Consider the following 16,537-nt stretch of genomic DNA (forward strand, 5'->3'; position numbering starts at 1 on the left):
ATATTATTGGTCAATTCTGCACACGTGGGAGTCCTGCACCTGTGGGAGTGAACCACTGTGAGTTTCATACACACACACACACACACACACATACACAGTGTAAATTTACTGAAAATTAGAAACTTGTGGAAGAAAGATCAGTTAAATAATGGGGAGAAGGAGGAAAATTTAAAAGGAGGTGCTGTGAGAGCAACAGAGGTTTTATAGACAATGAATATATGTGACTATGTCAAAGTGAAAACCTATAATAAATATATGTAAGATGCACTATTTCAAAAGAAATTGAACATGACAAAAACAGAATGATTATCTTCAGACACATCAAAGATAAGTAGAGACCACAAGGCCACAGAGATCCCCTGGGAAGCTGGTACATGGACAGGCCTCCAGAGGGAGGAAACCTGCCCCAACTCACATCTGCAGCTGCTTCTGGGATGACCTGACTCCTGTGTGCAGAGCGCCCCCTGCTGGCCCTGGGTGAGCAGCAGAGAGGTTAGTGTCTGGGCTCACACTGAGGTCCCCTCACTGTGTCTCTGGCACAGTAATAGGTGGCTGTGTCCTCAGTGGTCAGGGAGCTCAGCTGCAGGGAGAACTGGTTCTTGGACGTGTCTCTGGAGATGGACACTCGGCTCTTGAGGGATGGGCTGTAGTAAGTGCTACCACCACTAGTTATGTACCCTATGTACTCCAGCCCCTTCCCTGGGGGCTGACGGATCCAGCTCCACCAGTAACCACTGGTGATGGAGTAACCAGAGACAGCACAGGTGAGGGACAGGGTCTGCGAGGGCTTCACCAGGCCAGGTCCTGACTCCTGTAGCTGCACCTGGCACAGGACACCTGGGGACAAGGACAGTCACACACTGTCAGTCACCTTCAGTCACAACCTCCCCATGGACCCAGATCTGACACTGGGGACACTCACCTTGGGGAGCTGTGACCAGGCACAAGAAAAGACCCAGCAGCCTCATCTTCCAGACCACACCTGCCTTCCCAGAGACCTCAGCCCTGTCTGAGCAGAGAGCTGGGAGCTCCCACAGCCCAGAGGGCCTTTGAACCCAGAGCAGGAGGAGGGATTTGCATGTGGGTGAGGCTCTTCTGATATCTGGAGAGGCTGGGGTCAGGCTGCCCAGGTCCTCTGTGCTCCTGAGATGTGTCCCTGTCTTGAACCCAGGTGGAGCTTTACCTGTGAGAGGAGAGCAGGTGGTTTCAGGGGTGCTGGAAGGCTGTCAGAGGAGGAGCCCACCCTCCTGATCCTAGCACCTTCCTCAGGACCCTGTTCCCTTCCTGGTGCCCAGTCTCACTCACCACACCCTCTCAGGCTCTGGGTTCTGAGTGCTCAGTTCTGAGTCCAGCACACTGCTTTCTCTCCCACTGCCTGCTACTGTGACATGGTCCTTCTGTTCCTGGAGAACATGTGACACTGTCATGTTGGTTGTGTGATATAGGTGCAGCCTTCCTCATCTTCTAAATGTCCTGTAATCCAGGACACATCAGCACCAGCAGGGAGACTGGATGCAACATGTGATGGAGAGCATTTGGGAAGAGGAGGAGACAGACTGTCTAAGTGGCTGTCCCCAGAGGAGCTGTGCACTGACATGTGACTCCCTCTCTATGTCCAGCTCCCTCTTCATCTGCAGAGGTTTCCCTGGATTCCAAGGGATCAGCTCAGCGTAGGTCCCAGGTGAGGAGAGCCATTAGTGAGGGAAGCCACCATCAATGAACCTCCTTAAGTCCTGATGCTCCAGGTTCTGAACAGTTATTGCATTCAGTCGGGCAGGATAGTGCCAGGTCCAGTAACTTGGGTGCTCCCCCAGCTGGGATAACAGGGTGTGTCAACAGGAGTAGGTGTCACCTGCTGGGGTTGAGTCACACTCACCTGTTCCTTTGTAATCCTACTACTTCTGCATTTTCAGATAGAAAATTCTAAGAAACACCATCCTCCCAAAATAAAAGCCCACTTCTGAATGTGCCCCCTCTCTCCTGTCAGCCTCTTGTGACCTTCTCATGTCCCCCTTTTGGGGAGCCTGAGGCTGGGAGAAGGAGAAAGCCATCATGAAGCTTATGAAGGGTATTCTGTGTCTGTGTGGTACTTTGTGTCACCCCAAATTCACACAGTGACTTCAGTTCAGCTGCCTGTGCTGGACGGAGGTGGCAGTGTAGAGCAGCCCAGGCCCAGGATGCTGCTGTCTGAACCCTCAGCAGTGACACCACCTGCCTGTCAGATCCCAGCCCCATCCTCCCCACACGTCTCACTGGGAAATGCGTCTGCAGACCCAGGGGCCAGCCCTGCTCTGGTCCCAGGAGCAGTGCCCATTCTCCATCATCCTCAGGAGGGAGGGTGGAGGGAATGTTGGGGACACTCCTGCCCCAGGGAAGATGGGGTGCACAGCTGAGCTGTCAAAATGCTGCCAACAAAACCGAGGGTCCCTCTCAGCAGTGGGCTTAGGAGAAGACCCTGCTCTTTGGAGTAAGGAAACGTCTGACCAGCCGCAGTGCCCAGTCCTTGCCTTATCTCTGCACATCTCCATGGTACCTGTGGGGTCCTTTCCTGAGCAGCATGAGCCATGCTCCTGGTGCCCAGCCCGTTCCTGGGCAGAGCTCAGTGTGCTGCCTGAGGAGGGTCCTCCTGCAGGTGGGCATCCACCTGGGGCCTGTCCTCTCCTGAACCCCTGGTGCTGCCCTCTGTTGGCTCCCCTGTGAGGTCAGGGGCCATCAAGGGAAACCAGACCTCATGTGCTCAGTGCAGAGACTGAGCCAGGGCCCTGAGGTGCTGGGTCTGTTCCCCTCATCAGTTCCCGCAGCGCCCCACAACCCAGGCACCACCTCAGTGCTTCCTGGTTGTATTACTAGGACACTGTGAGTCATGACCTTAAGGGGCATGTCAGAGCCCTGTGGAGGGGTGGCCTGGACAGCTCCTTAGCCCAGGCCCTCTGTGCCCACACTGTCTCCACAGCAGCAGGGACACTTCAGTGCTCCACTTGACAGGTGGGAGAAGCCCATCATGCTAATGGACCTCGTGTGCCTCCTTCTGTCAACTATTAACTGCACAATCTTATGAAGCTCAATCTTCTGACCTGAGGTCATGGCCCTGTTCTCTGAGTTAACGCATTCACCATGCTCCAAAGAGAACACTGCAAACAAGGAGGGCACTAAACCCTGGGTCTCAGTGTCTGCTGCCATCACTATTTAAATGTAATTCTAATAAAGCCCACAGAGGGCAGAGCAGGGCCCCTGGAGACCCTTTACCTAGGATGAAGGTTCCCGATGGGCACCCGAGGTGGAAAGGCTGATCCAGGTATTAGCAGGTGCTGCAGCTCTGACTTCCACCATTCCATGGTGAGAAATCAAAGCCTGCTCTCTCAGCACTGCTGCAGGTGCACAGTAGGTGGGACTCACCAAACCCTCCTGCTGAGCCTCTGTCTTGGAGGTTCTCCTCCTGCTCATCAGAAGTGAGCCCCACTCTGACCAGCCTCTCCCAGGTCTACTGCCCCAGGCCCTGCCAGCCTCCTTCTCCTCTGTGCACCTCTGGGAAACTTTAGATCAGAGCTGTAAGTGAGGCAGTTGTTCCTGTCTTTGTGTGCCTGGCTTATGTCAATGAGTGCAGTGTCCTCGGGGTCACCGTGTTGTCCCAAATGAGAGCCCTCCATTGTTCCTGTCTGAGTAGTATTCCATGATTACTCAGGCTCCTCTGCTCCTGCTGAGGGCACAGGTCGGTGCTGTATCCTGCTGTGGTGAAGAGTGGTGCAGTCAGCATGGGGTGGTGGTCGAGATTGCTCCTCCCAATGATGGAACCAGGTGGCAGAGCTGAGGCCCTTGTCCATCACATCCTGGACCAGTGAGTACTAAGGTTTCTCAAGCACAGCTCAGGTGCTCACCTTGCTGAGAGTCGGGGTCACAGCAAGCCCTGGGGTGACACAGCAGAGAGGAGAGTCAGGGCCTCAGGAGGAGAGAGCTGCCTGCTCTGTGCACACTCCCCTCCCTCCACTCTCTGATGTGGCCTGTCCACCTGACTAGTGCATCCACAGATGTGTGCAGGAGAGGACACATCCTGAGCTGTCCACCCAGGCACCAGGAAAGTGTCCTTCAGAGAAAACCACTGAGCTGTCCATCAGTAGGATGGTGACACATGAGTTCTGAGAGAGATCATTAAACTTCTGTGTGTATTTCATGGTAAAATGAAGGGAAGAAAGATGGTTTCTGCCTCTTGTGTGAGTGTAACACCCACAACACTGTGCAGTCCAGCCCCTTATGTGGGGACTTCCAATCCTCAAGGCCACTGCAGACATTCTGTTACTGGGTGCTAACCTGCTGCTCCCAGGGACACACAGGCCTGGTTCCTGCTGGCCTCTGGTCACAGGTTCATCCCTGAAACCACACCTTGGGTCATAGGGGTCCTTGTAAACTAGTCACTTCCATGTAAACTCACAGCCTGCTCCGTCTCCTACCACCTCCTATGCAGCACTTGCAAGAAATTAGAGAAAATCCTGCCACATTCTTCCTGACCCCAGAAGGTGCTCGACCCCCAGGCTCAGCCTTCGCACCTGCATCACCTTCTGGCATGTGTGAGACCAGCAGCTCCATCCAGGGAAGGTTTCTCATCTCCCTCACCCTGAGCAGCCTGGCTGTGCACACTTCAGCCTCAACTCCAAGAGACACCGTTGGTGGCACTTCTGTATTTTCACTGGAGGAATCCAATAATCTGGTCAGTCCAGATGTCACCAGGGTCAAATGCCCAGTTAGGGTCAGTGTCCAGTTCCCAGGGCACCCTCAGGCTCAGATCAGCTGATTTCTCTGCCTCTTTCTGTAACATCAAATTTGTGACTCATTCACCCTGAGCTCATGGACAGCACTACAATACCAGAGAATCAACTTTACTCACACACTTACCCTCTTAGAATCTTCCCTCCTTCTAACACTGAGGAAGGACAAAGGGCACTATACCAACATCCCTGGATCTAATGTAAGTGCCAACTTGCCAACGTAGAAAAAATGTGGAATTCCTACACTAAATTGCCCCTGAAGGGCAGGAAGAAAGCTGAGAGAGGAGTGGGTGACCTTAGCTCGCTGTGCACACTCCGGGCCTCAAGCCTCCCCAGGGTGTGGGTGCCAAGAGCATCAGCAAGTTCACCCATCATTCATATGTGAGCTATGGAGTCAGTATTACATTCTCCTCACCACACTGAGCCAGAATGGAAATTTCAAATCCTGAATCTGTGGCATCAGGAACTACTGCACCCAGGGTTGGGCACTATTGCATTACAAATCTGAAACTGGTATTTAGACTTCATGTTACCTTTGCACAGTTGCACTAATCCATGGAGGCTGTGGGCTCTCCTTGCACATGTAAAGCAAAGGGAGGGGTCTGCACACAATTTGGGATTCCCAGGGCCTTCTTATGTAGGTGTCAATCACCATGTTTTAGTGTGAAGCACTTGATGAGAACTTGGTCAGTTAATGATACGGAAAGCTCCTCTGTAAAATGCAAACACAGAGAACAGGGAACTAAGTCTTTCCCAGACAATAAGTTGGACTTGAAAATGAGGGAGCAGGAATGGAGAAGGCAGCTGAGGGGATCCCACGGAGCTGCAGCAGGTCCCAGGAGAGAAGGAGCTCAGCAGTTGAGCAGCAGGAACTGAGGCAGGGCCACAGGAAAGGCAGGTGGCACCTCGTGAGCTGATGTTCAGAGAAAGCTGAAAGCACTGGCTCCCAGAGTAAAGAAGGTTGGTTCAGGAGACAGACTGCAGCTGGTCTGGGTGCATGGACCACGGGGAGGACAAGCCCTCCCTCAGAGGAGGAGGGACACTTCCCCCCAGGCCTGGAGAAGCAGGGTCAGTAACAGACCTCAGCCCAGCACACATTGACCTCAGGGGAGCTGGGCTGTGCTTACCAGGGAAAGCCCAGGGTCCCTGGCTGGAGAGGGCCTGCAACCCCCATGCAGTACTTGACCTTCCCAGCACAGGTGCCAGAGCTGGGAGGGGCTGGAGTTGAAGGGACTCAATGGGCAGGCGTGGACACCCTCCAGGGCACCTCTGCTCACCACACTTCACTTCAGAATCCCCTCCACTCTCCCCTTCTTATTATTTCTCCTGCACAGGAGGACGTGCTTTTGAGTGTCCAAGACTGGACAGGGCCACTTAGGTGCGCTCTTCACTGGGTCCTCGGAGCCCAGCCCCAGCCCCTTTCTGGGAGGAGGAGAGACACTGGGTCCTGGCTGGAGGTCTATGTGTGGATAAGATCAATGGGCACTTCCACCTGAATGGACAGACTGCCCTGTGGGAGACAGAGTGTGATGGACAGGGCTGGGGACTGGGTCTCAGGAGGATTGGAGGGAGGGATGTCCCAGCACTCTGCCCCAAAGCACAGCACAGGGACAGGGACTCCCAGAAGGAGGGGGTTCAAGCCACATCTCTACACAGGACACAGGTGCAGGTGGTGGTCAGTTGTCCTCGCAGACCCACAGTCTCACCTGGTGCAGCAGAGCCACTGTGAAGGAGAAAGGCAGTTCCCCACCCTCCAGGACAGGTGGTCAGACAAGGGGATCCAGCTGTGTGTGGACCAACTCAGAAGCTGAGTGGCACTAAATAGAGAAGATGAATAAATAAATACCAGAAAACTAGGAGAGCAGAGGGAGGGGCGGGGGAGGGGAGGGTGGAGGAAGGAGGAAGCCCTGGGGAAAGAGTGCAGCCACCATGTCCCACCTGCTGTGACCATGTCAGAGGAGCCCCACTGTCCTGTGTGACCATTGGCACTGGGAGTCCTCAGGAAGAGACCCAGGGAGTGTCAAGAGAAACCAATGTATCACAACAGCAGTAGGAGTGTGTGGGGCTGGGTTGAGGCCCAGTGCAGAGCCCTTGTGGGAGGCCTGGTCTGATCCTCAGCACCCGGGAAACAAACCAGTAAAATAAGGCTTTGTGCCCACCTACAGCTAAAAGTGTATTAAAATGAAAAATAAAACACCAGTGTGCTGACTGATGGTGTCCGTGCTGAAATCAAAGGGGACTGGTGGTTTCATGTCTTCTCACAGCTGCTGTGTCTCAAATTTCAAAGGACAGACATACAAGTCTCTCTGTCACAAAAACCTCAGTGCAAGTCAATCTGAATCTCTGAGAGGAAAATTGTGCATCATCTGATTGGCATTTGCTAATCGGGCGTCCTGTGGTGTGTGGATAAGATCCACGGGCACTTACATCTGAAGGGACAGACTGACCCATTTTACAGGTGACATTCTAAACAATGAAAGCACCGGCGGCTTCAACTACTGGGGCATTGGCCCATAAAAACCCTTTCTAAAAAGAAATATTTGTAGCAGCAATGCTTTCTTTTAAGCATCTGGATGCAAGTCATTGCAAGACCATTTCAATAATCTTAGTTATAACAACATCTTACAAAAAAGTCTACACATGAATTTATCTTCCAAATATGGAAGAAGCAAACAACGTCCCACACTGTAGTGTCCTGCAAGTGTCACATTGATGCTTATAACAAAATCCATCTGTGATCAGGCGTGCCACACTTGTACCACCGTTTACATAGTGTATCCACAAGGAAAGATGAAAAAGGAAGCACTCTGCAATAGGAAAAGCTTTGGAGCTGACACGATCTCAGCAGAAAAGGCACATTCCAGAATGTTCCTCATCACAGCCCAGACAGGCCCACGGAAGATCCTTCTTAGATCGGCATCCTCCTCCTAACCAGCTCACTGCACCTGTCTCAGCAGCACGCTGATGCTCATCCAGAGATAGCACCACGTTGGGGGGAAGAATAAAGACGAAAACCTCAGGAGCTCACTGAGAGGAGGGTGTGCTCTTTGAAAAGCTCCAGCAAACAGTGTGCAACAGGATTGCCACACTCCAGAGAGGTGCAAATGCTCCTTCAAGATGTCCTGGCAGCTGGCAGCTCTGCCAAAGGCTAACTAAACCTTTTAGAACACCCAAGGGATCCTCCAAAGCCACCCGAGACTGTCCAGAGGAAAGGGCCCAAGGGAGGGGCGTGGGGAAAGCCCAGGAATGCCTGGCAGCCTCCCTCACGCTGGCTGTCATGAGGATGCTGTCGGGACCTGCCGATGGGCTCGGGACAGGCTCTCCAGTAAACTCAGGATGGAAATGCCGCAGGTCGCTGGGCCCACTCACATTGGGTTAAAAGGGGGCGTTATCTTCTTATTGATGAGATCATCCCAGGTAATCAGAGAGAAGAAGATGTGATTCTTCATCTCCATAAGGTCGTCCTTGGCACCGAGCCTCCTTGTCCTGTCCTTCTGCAGAAGGCCCTGCAGAATGCACAACTTGTGATGTGTGGTTTCTACTGGAGGGGCTTGTTCAGGATGTTATGGTACATCTCGGCTGTGAAAAGGGGGCAGGCCATACAGCATCTGCTATCAAACAGCCCCCAGGCACCACCAATCCACCATCCTGTCATAAGGCTGCTTATGAAGTACTTCAGGTGCAAGATACGGAGGTGTGCCACAGAAGGTGGATGTCGAGCCACTGTGTTCAGTGTTTTCCTAACAGAGGCCAAAGCCTGTAAGGACAATGTGTCCCTGTGAATCTAGCAATGTATTCTCTGGTTTTAAGTCTCGATGTTCAGAGAGTGCAGGTAACCCAAGGCACTGGCTGTTTCAGCAGCATAGGAGCAAGCCCGTGGTTCTAGAAAGCAGCACTCCCCCTGGAGATGGTAGAACAGCTCCCCTCCTTTAATGTAGTCTAGGACAGAGTACAGATTGTTGGCAGTCTGGAAAGAGAAGTGAAGGCCCACCAGGAAAGGCTGTTTCACATTCTTCGGTAGAACATTCCGCTCCGACATAATATGCTTCTCCTCCTTCTTTTTCAGGATTGCTTTCTTCTGCAAAACTTTGACTGCATAAAATGCTTCTTCTGCCTTATGTCTTGCTAGAAGAACCTTTCCAAAACTGCCCTTCCCAATTACTTTCAAGAAGTGAAAATCGGATGGTTTAGCATGAGGACCGCATGGTGGACCAAGGTTTTTTTTGCTGAGAAGCACTTGGAGGAGAAGGGTGAGCATTCACAAGCTCGGGCTCCTGAGGTTGGGAGATTTCAAAAAGGACTGATCTTCAGGGTGTTTGCATGCTAGAAGTTATTGGCAATCTTCTGAATAAAGTCATTCAGGCCCATCCTCCTCTGTCTCATGAAAGAAATGAGAATCACTACCATTCCCCTCATTCTGGAGTAAGTGAGGCTGCCTCTAGCAGCCTCGGCTTTCACTGTCATCATCACCAAAAGAGCACAGAGAACCTAGGCTGAAGGGAGACCAGCTTGGCCAACCTCCATTGACTGTTAAGAGAGCAACCTACTCAGTGGAACTGAAAAGGAATCAGGTACAGGGCAAATGCAGTAAGAATCCTTTCAATGACATAATATAGAACAATTTACAGATGTTCAGAAGGAGATGCACACCCAGGGCTGCTGAGGAGACACCAGGAGCAGAGGAGCCAGCAGTGAGCAGCCCTTGAACAGGAGGCTGCAGGCTGCAGGACAAGCTCACTGAGAGTGAGGCCAGGGGGCTGTGTCCAGCTGGGCTGTGTGCTGGGCCTGCCCAGAGCCCTCCCCCCTCTCACCCACAGTGACCCCTGAGGACAGAATTGGAGCAGTGGGTTTAATGTCAGTGCTGCTGGGCTTCAGTCCCCTTCAATGTCTGTGTCTTTTCCTTTTGAAATGGGAATATTCACTCCTGCCATAGAGCTTAGGAGTGTGTGACCCCTCTTTGATTTTCTGGCACAGAGTCAAGTTTTCCCTGAATCTTTTGGAGTCTTTGCACTGGATTTCTGAGCTCTGCTGAAGTATTTATGCCTTTAGGGTCTCAAGGATGAGGACTGAATGTGTTTTGCCTTATGAGATGGACGTGAAAGCTTTGTGTCCAGGGATAGAATGATTAGTGTGCATCATTGTCCTCCCCGAAATTCCATGTGCTAAGGATGTTCTGAGCTCCTTGGGTAGTGGGGGATCCCTTATTACACATGGACTAGGGGAATTTATACCAATCACCATGGACATTCCATGCAAGGGGATTGTCGGACCCCATCTCTTCCTCCCTCCCCTTTGATTCCTAGCCACATGGAGAGTGATTTCCCCACAGGGGGCTCTCTGCCTGCCCCTGGCACATCCAGGAGAGGTGTAAATGCAAAGGACTCATCTGAGCATGGACTGGAGCCTTAATGTCTTCATCCATAATAAAGATCCTGTTTATGTGCTGATGGTCTCAGGTACCTGCTTCAGGGATGCAAAGCTGAGGAGCAGAGTTTAGGTACTGGGTTAGGAGAAGAGGCTGGGCCTGAAGGACAAACTCCAGGTGGTGGCCGATGTCAGACTCCCTCAGTGAGCTTCCCCTGGGGTCCAGCTGGACCCAGGTCCCTCAGGAGAGCACGGCTGAGCAGAGGACCTTCTGTGTTTATGTAGTGGAGCTTCTCACCTGGGCCTGTCTGGAGAGCCAGGGCCAGTTCAGGTCCTGTCACCAGAGTGAGTGTGAGGCCCAGGTGAGGGCCTGTGGCATGAAGCTGGGAACTCCCAGGTCCCTGGGGTCCCTAAATGTCAGGTGTCCCTGGTGGGTTTTCATGCTGACATGTGCTCCTGCCATGGGATTTCCAAGTCCCCTGTCCTTGACACAGTGGAGGGCTGTGGGCTGCTTCTTCTTAGGACACACAGGTGGCTGCCATCTGCAGGATGTCCTGTGAGCCTGGGGTCTCCCTCCTCCACAGTAAGTGCCCAGAAGGGCAGCTCCCAGGCCTGAGTGAAGGTCACCCTTGGAGGAGAGGTGCAGTCTACTCTGCCCTCCCACAGCTCCCCCCAGCTCCAGGCCCTGCCTCCACCAGCACCTCTCTGTCAGGTTTTCCTGGTGCTCTGAGCAATCCCACCCTGGGAGGAATCTCATGGGTGTGGATTTGGACATTCCTGGGGGAAGATGAGGGAGAGCTTCTGCTCAGGAGCTGCAGTGTCCTCTCGGGCACTCTCCCCCAGCATGTGCAGGTGTGAACCTCTTCTGCTGCTCAGTGGTGAGGCCCTACCCCTGCCCTGCATGGGCTGTTGGTGTGTGATGCAGATGTTTCCAGAGTCTGACTTCTTCACAGCCACGTGGGGTGAGGTGGTTTTCAACTTGGTGGACCACAGGGATCCTCTCTCCTCCTGACCAGAAGTTCCGTTTTGATGACCTCTGCCTCCTGGTAATGATTTCCTGGTGTCACAATCCACATACACACCTTGATGTCCCTGGTCCCTCCTCATGCTGACCTGGTCACTCTCTGAACCCAGCCCACTGTGAAATGGCAGGAAGGTTCTCCTAAAGTTGTGGGCAATTCTGTTTTTATGCTTAAATTTCAACCTAGAGATTCTCATAATGTGTTTCCACATTCCTGCTTTAGTAGCTCTTTGATAATTAGTGTTTCAGTTTCTGTTTTATTAAGTTCTTTATAACTTGCTAATGTGGCTGGTTAGATGTGCGTCTGACATGGAGCACACACATTCTGCTTCAGCTCTCAGGCTCTCCCCTTCTCTGAGCACCCACTACTCTCCAGGCCACGAGCCCCATCAGGAGCAGATCCCAGGGATCCCCGGAGTTGGGTTTGCACAGTGCCTGCACCAGGCCTGCACAGTGGGTAGACCTTGGATCTGCCACCACCTCAGTGCCCCTAGGGACACATGTCTCTTCTTCACTGCAGGAAGTGGTGTCAGTCCTGCCTTCATGCACTGACCCCCAATGCCAGTGCAGCTCCTACACAGCAGTTAATGAAGGCACAGCTGTGGTCAGTGGTGTTCTGCCACTGGGTGGGATTGAAGCCCCTGTAGCAAGTGACCTGTGCATCTGTGTGGCCAGGGGCCAGGCACCCTGCATGCTGCCTTCATGAAGCAGAGCACAACAGGGCACCTGCTTGTGCAGTCCAAGGGACGTGGCCAGAGAATTAGAGGAGGAACAGGATTCCAGGGCTCTGAGGCTCTGGGTGGAGAGGGAGCCATGGAGGCTGGCAGGAAGGCACTTTCTCCACACTGTCCTCATAGGCAGAGGGGCAGGTCATAGCTGAGATCAGCCTGAGCCCTTGTGCAGGAAGTCCTAGGCTGTGCCTTTTCCACCCAGAGCACAGTCATGGGGGCTGCTTCTGCAAGGTCCAGGCTGGACATAGTCATGGGGGCTGTGTATGCAGGGTCAAGGGTGGTCACAGTCATGGGGGCTGTGTCTGCAGGTTCCAGGGTGGTCACAGTCATGGGGGCTGCGTCTGCAGGGTCCAGGGGGTTCACAGTCATGGGGGTTGCGTCTGCAGGGTCCAGGCTGGTCACAGTCATTGGGGCTGTGTCTGCAGGGTCCAGGCTGGTCACAGTCATGGGGGCTGCATCTTCGGGGCCCAGGCTTGTCATGGTGAAGACCTCCTGGTTGTTGCAGGGGTCCTAGGTGTTTGTGATCCAGCTCTTCAGGACTGGGTGGACCAAACACTGGCCAGCCACTGCAGGGCCTTCCCTTGGTCACAAACCCAGCCAAGTCCCCTGTTAGTAGAGCCCAGTGAGGACGCAGAGAAGGAGCAGGTCAGCCTGTGGTCCTGGTGGGTCCTCCAGCCAGGGCCAGATTCCTGCAGGGAGACTGGGGCAGGTGCTTCATCACCCAGGCCCTGACTCTTTCAGCTGCACCTGGGAGAGGACCCTGGGACAGAGAAGCAGAGTGAGTCTTGAACTCAGATGCAGCTGCCCCAGGTCTTCCTCCCTGAGTCCCTGAGACCTCACATCTGGGAGCCTCCAGCAAAAGGAAGGAGAAGCACAGAAGGTTTTGTGCTCAAGTTTTTCTGTCAGGTCTGTTCATGACAGTGACCTAAAGCTGACTCAGGGTATGAGCAGACACCAGAGTCCTGAAGCAGCAGGATCTGGATGTGTGGTCACAGGTCAGAGTCTCAGTCCTCTCTTTCCTCTAGCACAAACCCCCAGAGACGGCAGACGCTAATGTCCTTGTTGTTCTCAGTCTCTGAGGTGAGCAGGCTGAGCCCCTGGGGAGGTGACTGTGTGCCAAGGGTCAGCTCCCACTGCCCACAGTGCTCGGTGGCTGCAAGCTCCCAGGACAGAAGATGGCCATGGATTCCTGAGAGGGCAAAGGCAATGTCAGTGTCCTTCCCTCAAGGCCCTCGCTGTGGCCCTCATCCTATACAGGGGGTGACAGCCTTCCCGGGTACAGTTCGACCCAGGTGAGCACCTCTTAGTGGTACCAGGGGGGTTCAAGTGCCAGCACATGAAGGAGAAGAGATCCCTGCCATCAAGCCCTATGGATTCCAGGAACACCCATCCCAATGTGCTAAATGCTCCAATTCCTCCCCAGGGCCACAGGGTCTTCACTCACTCCAGCACCAATTTTGGAGTCTGGGTCCACAGTGTCACCTATCCCCCATGTAGGTCAGGTGTGGGTGTCCCCCGGGGTCATGCTCCTCAGGTTGGAGCTGGGAATCACACACATCATGTGCTGCAGACACCGTGCAGGACCTGGCACAGGGTCACACTCCATTACCACCATGGAGATTGGACCAGGCCATCCAATGGCAGATGGTCCAGCATCAACCTCAGGGCCCCAGAAGGCCCTGCTGATGTGACGCTGGCCGCCCTTCCTCACTGGGCAGGTGCAGGGCTCAGACTCCAGCATCCCACCCTGTGCCTTTCTGGGGCAGCCAAGGGGGGTCCCTCCTGCCTGTGATGTGCTCCCTTCAGCTCCCGCAGCCTGGCTCTGTGTGCTGGTGGCTCTGCAGGCTGGAGTGTGGGGACGGGCTCCTCACAGCTCCCCTCTGCACTCCTCCTGGGGACACTGCACTGTCCCTAGGGCCTCAGTTCTGTTGAGCATGACCTTGTGCAGGCCTCCTATAGGGAGTCCAATCTGCAGGACTGCTTGACCTGTGCTTGGAGATTTCTGGGTTTCCTTTGAGGACTCTGTCATGCTGCCATGACCCACGGGTCTTGAACTCTGTGCCTGTCAATGTGAGCAGCACAGGGACACTATCAGTATGCATGCACTGGCCCTCTGGAGGGACAGCCACTGAGGACCACACTGCCCCTGGACACACTGCTGTGACTACATAATAAAGCTTCTCATCTCTGGCAAGAAAAAGGCAATGACAAGGTCCTGTGGTAGGTGATATTCTCCCATGGACAGTGGTCAGTGCCATGCACACTGTGCCCAGCCATACAGCCCTGTGAGGTGAACATCTGAGTCTGCCCGAGAACATCGACAATTCACGAAGTTTAGTACTGGAGGGAAAGCATTGCCTGTGGCCAGGACCAAGGAGACATGCCCTAGGGAATGTAGTAAGAGTGGAGCTGGAGTAATATCTCTGATAATATCCACTTGGCAGAGGTCAGATATTACCTACTGTGGACTGACCACCACAGGGATGGAGTAACTGTTCTGATATTATCCATGGGGGAAAGTCAACCATCAGAATGGAGTAAATGGTCAGATATTATCCACAGGAACAGGTCCAGTATTAGGATGGAATAACAGGTCACATGTTGTCCACTGGGACAGTGAGCATGGGGATGTGGTGACATGTCTGATATTATCCTCTGTGGACGGGCCAGTGTTGGGATGGGGTAAGAGATCAGATATCATCCCCTGTGGGCAGGATTAGCATGTGGATGTAATAACATGTTAGATATTATCCACTGGGGATGGAGTAAGTATGGGGTGGGGTAACAGTTCCAATGGTGTCCCCTGAGGACCTGGCCAACATGGGATATAATATCATGTCACACTTAATAACCAGACCAAATAACCCAATAAATAAATGGGAAAGACCTAAAGGGACATTCCTCAAGAGAGGAAATCTAAGTGGCCAACAAATATAGGAAAACTTTCTCAATAGTCCTAGAAATCAGGAAATGCAAATTGAAACTGCATTGAGAATTCATCTCAGTCCAATCAGAAGGCGACCATCAAGAACACAAATAATAGAGTTCCGGCAGAGATCGTGGTGAGAAATGGGAGTGCGGCCTGCTCCCCCGGGTCCTCTGGGCCCCATCCCCAGGCCGGCGGGTGCGCTGGGTGGCCGAGGACAGGACGCGGCCTCTCCTGCAGATCCCCGGAGCTCCTGCGGCGAGTGCCCACTGGCTGGCCCTGGCTGTGAAGGGCCGGTGAGCCTGCCACCCAGATGGATGACCTGATGGCGGCGGCGACCTGTCGGCTCCGGACCCAGATGGCTGCCGGGTCCCCTGGCTCAATCGTGCTGTCCCAGCTGCAGCCGCCACCCCGGACGTGGTGCCTTTGGGTGGCGGCGGGCGTGGCATGGCGAGAAGAATGGCGGCCGCCCGAACGCCGTGGAGGCCAGCAGGGGTTCAAGGTCCCAAGAAGGAGGATGGACGCCTAAAAGCTCGGCCACACGTTGGACAGCGGAGCCGCACAGACCAGGGTCTCCGTGAGCACTCAGTGCAGGCTCCTGAGACCCCACCTTTTCTCTGCCAACAAAGACCTAAGGGTCCGGATGACGGGTGGAAAGGTTGGTGGCCTCAGGCGGTTGGTGTCCTTCTACCAAAGAGAGAACCAGTAGAGTCACAAGCCGCGTCTACCCAGTGGGAAACGCCCACCACCCTTTGGGGAGATTTCCTGGCCCTTTGAAAAAGGCCTGTGTATATGATATGAAAAAGCTGCTCTCAACTTGCCCCCCAGCCTTTTAAAACTTGTGCTGCATCTGGACATTCTAAATGTAAAGAGGATGCCTGACGTATGATACAGTTAGAAAACAACGTCTTGTAAATGTCCCTTTGTTTGAAAAAATCAGAAATCCCTTCTGGAAGTGACTTTGAAATGGATTTGTTAGGCCACCTCTAGGAGCGACTCTTGTCCACGTTTGTTCAGTGGGTTGTTGGACATGGAGAAGACTGACGGTGAGAAGGAGGTCCTGTGCTAGACTTGTTTTACATAAAAGCATTTTTCCTATAATGACCATTGTTCTGCGTGTGCGTTTTGTTCCTCATTAGTGTATATATATTTGAAAATGCTAAATACTTTTTTAAAAAAATATCTAGGTTTTCTAGATGTTCTAAAGTGCCTGATATATGTTAAAAGTAGAAGTGGTAAAATGTATGACACATTTTGTAAATTTCTTTTGTTAGAATTCTTATGAAATGGTTTCTTTTTGTGTGTGTGTGGGGGGGGTGCAATAGCCAAACCCCTATTGAATAGTACAGTTGTGTGCTGGTCCTGGGGAGCACCGTGTCAGTGTGCTTACAGAGAGGCAAGAGTTGTCTAAGGGTTTTGTTTTACTTTGCTGTGTACATAGTGTATATAAAGGACAAATGAGTCCTCCTAATCTACATCTAGCCTTTCTAGATGTTAAAGAGGTTGCCAGTGTATGACAAAAGTAGAATTAGTAAACCAGTTTTGAATATTTTGTGTTAAAATTCCTAGGAAAGATTGTCTTCTGAAAATTTTGAGCATTATAGCCCACTGGGTCGGTGAAGGGCCAGAATGCTCATATTTTGAAGACATTTTCAAATTAGAACTATTGTTACATGTGTGCAGTGTATTCAAGACTGTCATGTACATAGTGGACAAATTGAGTCCTTACTTGAAA

General features: G+C 52.7%; 1 pseudogene and 2 gene segments (V, D, J or C); all 3 read right to left on the minus strand.

The window, feature by feature from the left end:
• Nucleotides 1–478: 478 nt before the first annotated feature.
• LOC107133733 lies at nt 479–4,596 on the minus strand. The segment is given in 3 exon segments: nt 479–837; nt 923–1,183; nt 4,551–4,596. Coding segments are annotated over 3 exon segments (636 nt in total).
• A 1,015-nt stretch (nt 4,597–5,611) lies between these two features.
• LOC107133735 overlaps nt 5,612–16,537 on the minus strand; it is a gene marked incomplete at its 5' end in the record, with an annotated part of 17,116 nt that continues 6,190 nt past the window's right edge. The window contains 3 exon segments of the V gene segment in view: nt 5,612–5,673; nt 5,888–5,910; nt 6,455–6,461. Coding sequence covers nt 5,612–5,673; nt 5,888–5,910; nt 6,455–6,461 — 92 coding nt within the window.
• On the minus strand, nt 8,320–9,236 carry LOC107133734 (annotated as a pseudogene).

The sequence above is a fragment of the Marmota marmota genome, unplaced genomic scaffold (assembly GCF_001458135.2).
Source record: "Marmota marmota marmota unplaced genomic scaffold, marMar, whole genome shotgun sequence".
Taxonomy (NCBI): Eukaryota; Metazoa; Chordata; class Mammalia; order Rodentia; family Sciuridae; genus Marmota; species Marmota marmota.